The sequence below is a fragment of the Pleurotus ostreatus genome (genome assembly GCF_014466165.1).
Source record: "Pleurotus ostreatus strain PC9 chromosome Unknown scaffold_6, whole genome shotgun sequence".
In the NCBI taxonomy this organism is placed as follows: domain Eukaryota; kingdom Fungi; phylum Basidiomycota; class Agaricomycetes; order Agaricales; family Pleurotaceae; genus Pleurotus; species Pleurotus ostreatus.
The window spans coordinates 684,018-696,311 of NW_023503161.1; the positions used below are offsets into that span (position 1 = coordinate 684,018).

General features: G+C 51.9%; 5 protein-coding genes across 5 annotated transcripts; all 5 read right to left on the reverse strand.

Moving 5' to 3' along the window:
- Positions 1-2,798: 2,798 nt before the first annotated feature.
- PC9H_008462 (uncharacterized protein) lies at positions 2,799-4,217 on the reverse strand (the record flags this gene model as incomplete). The annotated part of the gene is made up of 2 exons (XM_036777972.1): positions 2,799-3,259; positions 3,308-4,217. The coding sequence occupies 2 exons, from the start codon at positions 4,215-4,217 to the stop codon at positions 2,799-2,801; spliced, it is 1,371 nt and encodes a 456-aa protein (XP_036629400.1).
- Positions 4,218-5,751: 1,534 nt separating this feature from the next.
- Positions 5,752-6,442, reverse strand: PC9H_008463 (uncharacterized protein; the record flags this gene model as incomplete). Its single annotated transcript, XM_036777973.1, has 3 exons — positions 5,752-5,868; positions 5,927-5,978; positions 6,048-6,442. 3 exons carry the CDS (start codon positions 6,440-6,442, stop codon positions 5,752-5,754), a joined length of 564 nt encoding a protein of 187 aa, XP_036629401.1.
- Positions 6,443-7,134: 692 nt separating this feature from the next.
- On the reverse strand, positions 7,135-8,158 carry SEC62_2 (Translocation protein S62; the record flags this gene model as incomplete). Its single annotated transcript, XM_036777974.1, has 3 exons — positions 7,135-7,362; positions 7,415-7,896; positions 7,951-8,158. 3 exons carry the CDS (start codon positions 8,156-8,158, stop codon positions 7,135-7,137), a joined length of 918 nt encoding a protein of 305 aa, XP_036629402.1.
- Positions 8,159-8,780: 622 nt separating this feature from the next.
- PC9H_008465 (uncharacterized protein) lies at positions 8,781-10,493 on the reverse strand (the record flags this gene model as incomplete). The annotated part of the gene is made up of 3 exons (XM_036777975.1): positions 8,781-9,179; positions 9,235-10,251; positions 10,308-10,493. 3 exons carry the CDS (start codon positions 10,491-10,493, stop codon positions 8,781-8,783), a joined length of 1,602 nt encoding a protein of 533 aa, XP_036629403.1.
- A 332-nt stretch (positions 10,494-10,825) lies between these two features.
- On the reverse strand, positions 10,826-12,239 carry PC9H_008466 (uncharacterized protein; the record flags this gene model as incomplete). The annotated part of the gene is made up of 8 exons (XM_036777976.1): positions 10,826-11,075; positions 11,128-11,224; positions 11,278-11,335; positions 11,396-11,427; positions 11,492-11,522; positions 11,576-11,621; positions 11,674-11,924; positions 11,985-12,239. The coding sequence occupies 8 exons, from the start codon at positions 12,237-12,239 to the stop codon at positions 10,826-10,828; spliced, it is 1,020 nt and encodes a 339-aa protein (XP_036629404.1).
- Between the last annotated feature and the right edge of the window lie 55 nt (positions 12,240-12,294).

Here is a 12,294-nt window from a genome sequence, read left to right on the forward strand (position 1 = left end):
TCCACCATTCATTTATTCATATTTGTGTTTTCCTTTCATTCGTTCACTCCTACATCCTATCTACATTACTACTTGGGTTTAGTTGATCTTTCTACCCCGTACATTCGTTTTACTAGTTACACACCCATCTATGGTATGCATATGCATCCTCTCACTATTTTGGCTATACAGGCAATTCCTAGAGTATTTACCTTGTACATAGCCTTGCCTACCTAGTAGTAGCAGTAGTTACCGCAACTTAAAGATAATAATTCACTATTGGTGGATCCAAACCATAGCAGTGTCTTGAATGTTTGAGGCTGCGCAAACTGGACGGTGTTCTCATACTCAACTTGAAGCGCTCACAGCTAAATAGTTGCTATGTGTCTTGATAGTATAGTGATCATCAAAACGTCGTCGATGTCAACCTGGCTACAGGAAAATTTCTCTGGGCTCTGGGAATAGTACGAGTCACGACTTGCAATATGAGCTGAGCATACGTTGAGGCCCTGGGGCAATGCATGTAGACTCGAGACACGGTCTAAGTGAACGTTGATATCAGTGTCCTTGGGGGGTGGAGGCATCGCTTGATCAAAGTCCGTGACGTCCGTCCGGCAAGTTGCAGACTCGGAATCAAACATATGTTATCTAGCAAATATTTCTATTGGGTCTCGCTGAAGTCCGAGGGGGCAATAACACGGCAGCCGTGCATCAATGTGCACGGTGGGGTGATTCAGAGTGACTTGGGGGCTGTTGGGACGTCTACGGAGCTGTTGATTGCCAGGAACCATCCGGAACGGAAGAGTTGGGGCATATGCCTAGCAATGATGCTGCTGCCATAAGTACGGTGCTTCCAAGTGGTTCCAGCACAGACAAATACGGACACGATCAACACCGGAGGGTACCAACACTGATCCGTTGGCGGTGGCTATATCCGGACTTGAACTGGATGCTGTGTGGGTGCTTGACCCTGGTCCCTGGTGATACTGCTTCCGTCGAACGCCCACTTAACGCATTGTAATGTCGAACCAACAAGTATCATTTGTTGGCATCCTCTCCGTTTCGAGTAGTGCCGCTTAAACGAACACCCATGCCTGAATCAAGGCAAGAAGTTGCTACAGATTCGTGAACTTCAATTAATCTATCTCCCTGAATCCTCGACGGTACTTGTCCCCGGCATCAAAACGAAGGCTAGAGAATGGTGTGCCATGAGCTCCATTCGCAGTTATGAAAATCAGGAAATGGGGTCCGCGACTCACAAGCTGCATGGAAGTCTCGCCGTGTTCATTCCAAGCCAGCTGGGTATATATGGTGGCGCATTAACCAGCATTAAGGCCGTACTCACACGGCCTGGTGAATAACTGAAGGGTCTATATTAGTACCTCACCCATCGTCCACATGTACAAGGCCTCGGGATAGACTGAACCGTGCCTGACGGACCGCAGTTGGACAGCACTTTATGTTGACGACTCACCAACTCACAAGGTACACCTAAACGTGGCTCACTACGGATATAAACGACCACTTCCTCCCGAACGGGGATGCCAAATAAAGAGGGGCTTACACGGCGCACCGACAGCAATCGATAATCAACCGCAGCGGTAGCCTCGACTCTTGATATTAAGGATGCGCCCATGGCCGCCGCGAGCGTGAAAACTGGACAATAAAAAAGCGGATGCTGTACGTGAGAGCGCGATTCGTTTCACAGCACAGAAGAAAACCTACCAAACGCGCTTGCGCTCCCTCCCGCCTTCAGCCTGGATATTCCCGGGGTCCGCCCGTCCGTTGTAAGCGTTACCGTAATCATTTATCCATGGGCGTACAAGCCACATGTGGATAGGACCGGTGTTCTGCCTGAATCGATTGTTTAGATATTATTTTCAATAACTCATACCCCATGCGGTATTCGACCGACGCCATCATGGGCTCAGAATAGGTATTCACTTACTATTGGCCGCGAGATCACCCATACAACGAGATATATATCGTGTAGCTGTTCGACACCATCGACATCGTCAGGATCGCTGCGTTTACGACGGTCACGGACGCGTTTTGGTCAGCCATCCGGCGCAAGGTCGTCGCACGCTAGAAGCCCATACGAAATGCACGCTAACAAATAAGTAAGTATGATGGAAAAACTCATGATCCCCTTGCAGACACGACACGACACCTCTCAAACCCAAATGATACGCACTTAAGCATTGGGAGATGCCCCACCCATCTCTGGAGGCAAGCTCCGTGCTTGGCTGAAGCTTGATGATCCTCGGGAAGGGCGAGTCCGAATCATTGATTTCGTTGCTAACGTTCCAGGTCCAGTTTCAATCAAACCCAAGCACATACGAGTCATGGCGCGTTCACAGTGCTCTATTGTTCTGACATACGGCATTAGGGATGATGTTGATCATCTAGATGCTCCACGCGTCGCGGGAAGGTACGACCAGAGATGGAAGCTATTATGCAATTTGTAGAGTATGGGTGTGCGACGAACTAGACCTTCAGGACATTGCTGGGAAGGACACAGTCAGCCTCATACTAGTTCGTAGCTGATAAATCCACTTACCTCCAAGCGATGATGAAGCTGTAATCACTTGAATAGGCATAGGATGACGAGTAGGAGAACACAGTTACTATGATATCTCGAGGGATACGCCTACGCGTCCAGAACACTTCCAGATGGATCAGACGATGCACCATACCACAGCAGAAACTCTGTCCAACCACCGAGTGGTAAGCGTCGCATTAGTCAACCCGCCCTCCAACGAGTGATACATACTCATAAAATGTCCTATAAATAAACCCAACCGAGACGCCCAAATCCCTCACAGCTCGTCGCCGGGAGTATCGCGTCCCGCCAGCTTGTCGTCGTATTTGCGTAGTAACAACCTCTCCACCCAGCCGCCTTTCGGAAACTCCTTCTCCCACTGGTTATGCAGATGGACACCAAACACCTTTCCCAAGACTCTATCCAACCCCCCACCTTGCTCAACGCCGAGACCCATAGTCCACTGCCCCTTCGAGTTATCCTGTGTGAATGGATCCGGTAGTCGATTGTCTAAACGACACGAGCGCCCATCGCTGAAGCAGAATGGTAGGACTTGGAACGGCGGGATGGATGACGCGACTAGACGGCGCCAGAGTTTGTGATAGAGGAGCGAGCCCCAATCCGTCGATCCTGAACGCGGCGGCGTGGAAATGTTCATGATGTGGAATGCTTCGCACAAGTAAGGCGAATGTTGTCGGAAACGCATTAGTGCGCCGTTGAAAGGTTGGTACTTTTTGTCTGAAGGAATGGTTAGGTATGAGTGCCAGCATGAACTGCGGGACGCACCATAGCAGTCCCACTGTGTGACGAACTCATGTTCCAGTAATGGCTCGAGGTCTCTCGTTAATAGCGAATCCATATCTATCCAAACTCCCCCGAAATTCCAGAGCAACAGCAGTCGAATGAGATCGCCGTCCACCCACGCTTTGGCATCTTTCCGGCCCAGCAGCGGGCTATCTTGCAGCTCGGTACCTTGTGCGAGCGTTGGAATGTTCACAACGTCAAGCTTGAACGAGTCGGGGTACCGGCGGAGATACTTCTGTAAGATTTCATTCGAAGACAAATCGCCGTTCGACCACAGGATCAGCCGGGTCGTGCTAATGTCTTGCGTCGCGAAGTACGATTTTAGCATCCATTCCTGCCGGGGCCCGAAGGGGGCGAGATCCACGCGCCAATAGGTGTGGTACTGAACGCGGTCTTCTGGGGGGATCCGTCTCGGTGTTTCCTGAACCGTGTCCTTTTTTATCGTACCGGCAAAGTCATAACAGTCCATTCCCATCCTCAGCGGCATACCCGCTTGCACCGAGGTCGTCCGCTTCCCATACACCCCGTCGCTGAGATTATACTTCGGGCTCACTCTATCGGGGTCGAAGCACCCAGCCAGCGGCGCCAGCTGCTCGATTTCCTGTTTGATCCACTTCCGTTCGTAGAACGCCAGCTCGATATGCGGCTCGTATACGAAAAGCCCGAACAGGATGAGTAATATAGCAGCCGGGACCGCGAATTTCAGGAAAAGGAATATTGATCTTGGGCGACAGAAGACGTGGGGTTTCGGGTGGTTGTCGTGTCTAGACCTAAGGGATGGACGAGGTGAGGGCGGGGGTGTAAAGGTAACACCGGGATGGTGAGATGAGGAACGTTGTCGAGCAACGGACGCGTACATTGGTAGTCGTTCATATCCTCCGCGCGACGACATGGTGGCCTTCGCTGATGTAATACCAAATTTCTGGTAACGATATGGACAATCCGCGGGCTAATTTCACTCCTGAACGCTCACCGACGGCCACTCGCCCGTTCTGAGGGTGACTGCTGGACAGTGGAGAGTGAAGTACTGGCAGTGGTCGACACGGACTCACGGTGCTTGCCGTCGCCTCGAGACCATCAGTCATGTGATCAGGCGCGATTTCTTTGACAGACATAGAGAGGCTAGTGAGAAAGGACAAAATATATGATAAAATAGATTCAGGCGGATAAGAAACCGCTACAATACTCGAGAGACAATTTGCTTCCGAAGCGTCGTTCTACAGTACTGTGTAGACTGTAAGAGACCCCTTAAAAGCTAGTCACTAGGGAGGGGCACTCAGAGATATACAGCAAAGTCCACTGTTCAGTGTTCACCGACTTATCATATCCAGACTCCTAATGCTAGTATACCATATACTACCGTTCGGGATTGGTGCTAGATGTTGGCTACGAGTTTGTCGGGCCTTGATTATCCCTTGTCACAAGCGTACGACCCCCGATAAGCACCTGGGCGTGTGGAGTAGATGTAGATGCTTTTGCTAGGTTCACGGCACGATCCGCCTGCTCACCGTATATTTGTGCAGCAGCGAAGCACGCACGTTGCATGAGGCAACTTGCATGAGGACGACGCGCGGTCGCTCCAACTACTTTGCCCAAATGAACGTACAATGGAGCGGTTTGCACGGCCTTGTCGCTCAAACTCGAGAGGTGACGACAAGGTCAGTAGCTACAGGCAATAGTTGACCGTCGTGTTGCTAAAATGGAGGGCTGGGCAGTGCCGTCGACCCAAATCGTGGTATAGAAGCTTTGAATTGTGTTTTATTATTAGTATGGGCGTGTATACCAGACGTCATGTGTTGTATGTAACGGGTGGCTTTGTGTGATGGTCCAATGGTCGATGATGCGGAAAGAACGAGAAAAGGGATATGAACACTACTATACAGGGATATTTGGAGGCAAGGCAAGGGTACGCACTGCAGAAATTAACGTAGCTGGGATATATGTACATATCGCCGCACCGGAGGGGGGACGACGAATGAAAAGAGGCGGGTAAGGAGAGTGTATGTGTGTGCAACCCGTCGTCGTACCGGAGCTCCAAAAACGAGAGATTCGAGAACCGAGTAGGAGATGTCGGAGTGTCGCGATGCGGTGCTTGGTGGCTGAGCGAGGGGCGATTGAGGCCTTGAATGAAGTTTGCTTATGTGCAGGGGTCGGAAGTCGTGGAGGGGGTGAGGTACCAAGACTGGGCTAGTGGGGTATTCGGGTACCAAACTAAGCCACCTCCGCCAAATTTCAGGGCGCGCGAATCTTGGAAGAGGTAAGGATATGTGGGTACGACGGTTGTCGTTCGAATCGACATTATATGATACAAAAAAGTGGGGGCATGTACATTGAATTCCTGATCAGAAAGGCGCAGAGGGAAGGGGTCGGACTAGGCGCAACGGCGACGTATGGCGGGAACGGGGTAGGCGGAGGTTGTAAGGGAGCTAATCGTTGCGTTTGATGATGGTCATCAACCCCGGTACGCCCTTGGCGTTGTCGAGCGCGACGGGTTTGTGGGGGTCTGGAATCGTGGAGCGTGTTGCGCTTGCTTGGTACCGAATCTACAGTATACTCAGTAAATACAGCAATTGTGGTTAACAGCGATGCGAAAAGGCGTACATTGACCTTGTACGTCCCATTCGAACGGTTTTTGCAGATTGTGCACTTCCACCTACGAAGTGACCAGGTCAATACCCAAACTCAAAGTCGGCCCCTGCGCACAGAAGAGGGGGCAACGTACGATTCATCGACGAGCACGTTGGCACCCAAAGTCTCCGCCCGCTCCATCAACGCCGACCTCGTTGCCCGAAGCAAAACCAGGATATTCACGCCGCCAATGCAAGTGTACACGTCCGTTTGCGTCATCGGCAGCTTCCTCGACAGCGTCGCGTTTTCTCCGGAGAGCGACGGATCCGTGACGGGCTCCAGCCCGGAGCAAGACTCGATGTGATTCGGCTTTCCTTGGGCGTTTACTTTCGCCTGCGAGGAAGCTCGGCGCATTTTGACGAACATGGAAGCTACGCCGGGGAATGTGAGATGCATGGTCGACGGGGCTGAAGATGCGGGGGCGGTGTTGCGGTGAATGAGTGAAGAGTCTGAAGCGACAACTGTAGGCGATTCGGAAGAAAGTCTCATGCTATGGCGGGAGATTGGGGGTGCGTAAGAAAGTACCAGAGCGAGAAGGCAGAGTTTCGATTTGAGAAACGTGTCCAGTCCAGAAAAGGGGCGCGGAGTTTATATCCTTTTTGTGTCGTGGAGTTGCGTCAGTTGGGGCCAACTCATCCTCGACGGGAGCGAATAGTATAATATCACATTGGGGGTTTGGAGAGGAGGAGCAGGCAACTTAAAGTACTATTTGAAGCCCATGTGTATCGCTATATACATCATACTGAGCATAAGGAACAGACGCCCGTGTGTGTACACATGGCTCGCTCCGAAGTTGTTCCTGCATGGTTTCACAACTAATTCACAGAAAACAGTAATACAGTCGTTTGCATAATGTTATGAGGACAGGTATAGGAATAGAAAAGCAACATTAAACTAATGTTGGAAAAACCCTAGGTCCAATTTAAGTACCTTGTAAGGGTCTTGCAATGTAGGCATCGCTGGAGAAGACTGCATTACAATTCCATGATACATAACAAGCCCTCACTAAAGGCACCAGCCGCATCAACCAAGGATGCAAACGTACGGAACAGCAGTAGTATCAAGAATAGACCAGACAGTGGGAGGATAATCACGGAGAGCATCTATGATAGTGTCGTAAACCATAAATTAGTTGCTAGAAACATTAAGAAAAAACATATACGACGAATACGGTGAGTGGATTACGAAGAAGGTTCTCCCTCATCCTCAACCTCTTCCACCATTACTCGTCTACTTTTGGGTTTTGAGTCGTCCGAGTCTACCTCGACGATCGACGCGCCGGCGCCGTTTGTTGATATGTCCTTTGCCTTTCCTTTTCCCTTGTCTACTTTCTCCTTCTTCTCGCTCTTCTTCTTCTTGCCCTTCTGCTTCGGCATGTCCCACTCGTACAGCGGTATGAAGGAGTCGACCTAAATGCCTGTAGTTGAGTAGATGCTCCGTGAAACACAAATACGGACTTACGAATCCGACATCGGCGAATAGTTGGGGGAATATCCAGATTCCGGGAGATGCGACAACGATGGTGATGATGTAGAAAATGAGGCGGACGATGGCGATGGCGAAGAACAGCGCGAGGAAACCGAGCATCGCCATGCTCAGATACCACACGCCGAGGCGCATGGTTGGCGGCCATAGCGGGAACATGACACCGGCGAAGAGCAGAGCAACCATGCCGATGCCGCCGGCGTACGTCGTCCATTGTGAGCCTTCGTAGAACCACGCGTAGTATTCGTCCGGGACGAACATCTGCTCCTGGATGATTTGTAGGTGTCTGGGTGACGAGGACGACGAGCCCGATGGGTCACCCCGGGCGACTCGTAGATAGAACGCGAAGGCATTGACGGCGTGCAACACCGTCCGCGCCTCGTCTTCGTTGGTAACCTTAGGGACGCCTTTCAGCTTCTGGTATTCCGGCGACAACAGGGCCTTCACGGCGGATTTTCCTGACGACACAGCAAGTTACGCCGCACATTCTGCGAAACACCCGCTCGGCGTACCTTTGAAGTAGTCCAGCCGCTTCCCGTTCATCGCTCCGACCCGCACTTTGACCCCGGCGCCCCCACTGCGCAGGAATTGCGCGACCTTTTTTATCTCTGGTGGTGATTTGGCCTGTTGCTCCATGTCTGAGGACGAGCTGGGCTTTTCGGCGATGTCTACGGGCTTGAGAATGCGGTCAATCATAGTATTTTGCAGCGATTTCGACATGGTGGAGGCTTACCTTGGTTGCGGCGAGGTTGGGCTGCTTTTAGAGAGGTCGCCAGTGACGGGAGGTATTGTACGAGGTGGCGGGAGGAAGGAACTGCTGGCGCCACGTTGGCAGACAGACTCAAGAATCCGACCGAGTCGAGACTCGCCCGACTGGGTGATCGCCTGATAATATGTGGCGACTCTCGAGCCTCAAACATGTTTACACGACGTTTGTTTTAGGATCATAGAGGCCCTCAATCACATCTTGCAAGAAATAGCAACACAGCACAGCCAATATTGTTGCGCGACCACACAGTCCAGCATTCAGCGAGGGGGATTATATAGCATTGGATCCTACATAATACCATGAGTGCGAGGAGGATGTGAGGGTAGAGGATGGGCGGGATGAAGTAGACATAAATTGCATGCAAGGTCATAACATAACATATTGAGCAATCAGCGAAGCGAGAAGCGTGGAGCGGCGATGAATTGACCAACAAAAACCAAGGGAGAAAGAATAAAATGCAGCGTGCATAGAACACTGGAACACCAGGGGGAAGCGAAAGAAGGTGATAAGTAAAGCACAACAAACTCAATGGCACAGGGACTTCCAAGTGGACGACGACGCTCGGCGAGGAAATTACTTTCCGCCAGCTGGCGCACCGCGACCCCGTATGCTTCCTCTGCCTCTGTATCCACCACGGTCACCCCGGTTCTCGTATCCCCCACCGTATCCACCACGATCGCCATTACCCATACCACCTCCGCGGCCTCGCGACACTGGCCTGTCACCCCGCTCCTTCTTGGTCTCTACGTTGATCCTTACAGGGCTGTCAGTACCAACATCAATCCTGATGCCTCCTTCACCACCCTGGCTATACGGAAGCGAAGCCAGGATAGCCTTGCGCGCAGAGTCCACCGACTGAAACTCAATGAAGGCGCAGGCTTTGCTGTGGACAACCTCGACCTCCTTGATCGGCCCGAAGCGCGTGGTCAGAACCTGGGAGAGCGTAGCCTGGGAGACAAGGTCGATCACACCCTAAGCACGAGAGGTTAATGCACTTGGAGATGACATGGGCAAGTAATAAACGTACTTTCACGAAGCATGACGGAGTGGTGATCGACGCAAGGATACTCGTGGGGTCTCCTTTAGGGCCGCGTTGGTATTGATGAGGTGGACCGCCGCGCGACGGAGTGACTGGTGACTGAGCACCGTTCGCAGGACCAGGACTCGGTGTAGCAGTGGGCGCCAGAACCTCAGTCGTTCCACGGACCTCTTGAGCCACGGCGGAACCCCATTTCTTCGAGTTCGCTGCAGCTAAATTGGCCCAAGTCTTCGGTTGAGGTGGTGCAGGAGCGGGTGTGGGGGCCGGAGGTTGTTGCTGGGGAGGCGGAGCGCGCGAGGGAGGTGCGGGCGATGGGGGTGCTTGCGCTGGTGGGGGAGCGACAGTTGGTGGTGCTGGCGACGGTACTTCGACAACAGGTGGTTCGGGCTGAGCTGGTGGAGGAGTGGGGGATTTCTCGACGACGGCAGGTGCTGGCGTTGGCTCTGGGTGGTGCTCAGAGACGCCATTCACTTTTGGAGGAACGACTTCTGCCGGGACGGGAGCGGGAGATGGAGCAGGCGAAGGAGAAGCTTCTTCCACTGGTGCAGGAGCAGGAGGAGCTGGTGAAGGCTCCCGGATCTCCTCAGGTTTCGGCTCATCAGCATAAGAAGCATTGACCGCCGACCACGTTGGCTCTGCGACATCTGTAGGTGCCGCTGCGGGGAGCTGTACCACGGGCTGTTCTTCCTGCTGAGCAGCGGGCTCGGAGGTTGGAACCGACGAGGGAGCTGAGGCAGGCGTCGCCTCACCCGGGGCCGCATCGTCTGAGTCTTCCACGGTATCTTCCTTGAGGAAACGGAAGATATCGTTCAAGACGAAGTAACCGTTGGGCTGCTCCGCCAAGAAGAACGTCTGGACGAATTTGCGCCAGGGCTCACCACGGTTGGACATCTCACCGATGACTTGGATGATAATACCGCCATTAGCTGATGCCTGGGCGTCAACCGAATGGATGAAGACTTTGCAGTCTTGGAATCCAATCGAGGTGATCTTGTTATGGATTTCCTGCCAAGAACGTCAGAAACGGAAAGCGGTAGAAGAAATCGCTAAAGCGAATGTACCTGTTGACCGAAACACGGCTTCCCATCCTCGCCCTCTGTACCATGAATGAAAGTGGAGGTTTTAGTGTAAAAACAGTGCAAACGATTGGGCTGTTCGTTGACAAAGGTATAGTATTGAGGAACAAACTGCCAGCCGACTTCAGAAGGAACGACGTTCTGGTGGATGCCGGTAGCTGGATTCGTCATCTACATGGCCATAAGATTTCTGCGTCTCTGGAATACGATTTGGGCGACGACTCACGATGAAATGGTACTTTTGGGAGGAAAAAAAGAATCTAGTGAAGAGCTAGAGGATACAGTGGAAGGTAACGGATGTTGGCGCACAGAGCAAGTCGTCAAGAAGCCAAAAAATATTTTGCCACACAACAACCACAGCTTGGACACGCCGGTACCTCCGTTTCCCACGCGCACATGGCGCACTTACGTCTCGGACCATCTCTTAGACCCTGGAGAATTGTAAGTCATCCGTGATGTTGTTGTACGTCTCTGCTGCACAAAATTCGTACACTATGTACTCCTCAAACAAGATACGCGCTATCAACCCACGAGGCCCAGTCACTGCCCACAGCGGTCGCAATCGTGTACCCATTAGCCTGACTCTGCGACAGCACAGTTGCAAAGCTCGGTCGCTGGGCATTCGCGACGCCTGAACCGGTCGTGTTGTATTCAGCAAAGAGAATGTCGCTCGTGCGTTCATCACCCGTGTTCCATACGGACCAGATGGCAGGGTTCAGTGGAAGGGTGACAACATTATTCGTATAGATGACTCTGTGCAGAGGTAAGCGATGAGAATGACAAATGAAGGTGAGCATTGACATACTTGGCAAAGGCACCCCAAGGTCGGCCAAGGTAGACATTTCCAGCCGTGTTAGAAGCAGCGTTGGGAGCAAGGATGATTTTGTTGGCATTCAAGACGTCTTATTTATATGTCAGCAACGGCGTAAGTTTCGGGGCAAACCTCAGAGCTCACATATAGCGGCGTTGTCAGCCTCGCGTCCAGAGGCAGTGATCCAGCCTTTGCTGGAGACCTATGTATGAATGTAGGTTAGTGGGACGAATGAGCAAGTCTGAAAGGTTATGAGGCCTACAGCAATGGTATTTCCGCCGAAGTAGGCTTGACCTAGAGTCGGGATAAACTGTCATGAGAAACACAAAATAGGTCATCCGAGCAGCTAACAACTGACCAAGACGGCCGAATATGAAGTCAACAGCGCCCTACAAGAATCATTCAGCATGGTTTACTCGAATCGAGACCCGGACGATGGTACCTCAATATATCCCTTCAAGTACACCTGCGTTCCTTGGTTAGAATACCTATCCTTCTCGTGAGACATTCGACCCAAACCCGTTGAAAAAGCAGACGCACAACGTGTCCTGGAACCCATAGAAGCCGCACGCATATAGCCCGGCTCTAGAGCCATAGTTGCTGATGGCAATAGCTTGCGAACCCTGGCCGAAGCTGTTCTTGACGTTCACGTTGTACATCTTGAAGTCGTTCTTGTGAATGCGGATTGTGCCGCTGGCATCATTTGAGCCTGCCGTGCTGGCAGGAACACCTGCTGTGATAGTCACGACATTCGCGGTATACGAGTTTGTGTCCGTCGTGTAGCCATAGATCTAGGAGATGTCCTTCGTTAGCACATAAAAATCATCAAACACTGGAGGTGGAGACTGTACGGTGAGTGGACCCGGGCGCGTAATAGATGTCACTTGTCCAGAGTAAGTACCCGGGAAAATGAAGATAGACCGCGCAGAGCTATCGTTCGGCAGAGAGGCCAGCGCCGCGTTGATTGTACTGAACTCCCCAGATGTTGTGGTTCCTGCACGGACGATGATGGCACCCGATGGGGGAGAAGTGCGCGAGGCCGCCAGAACAAAGTCACCGAAAGCTAGAACGCAGGAGACAGCAATCAAGAAGAAAGCTTTTACCATGATTAGAAATGACAAGAGGGTGGTAGAGCATCTTGTCCAAAAGTTCTGGCATTTT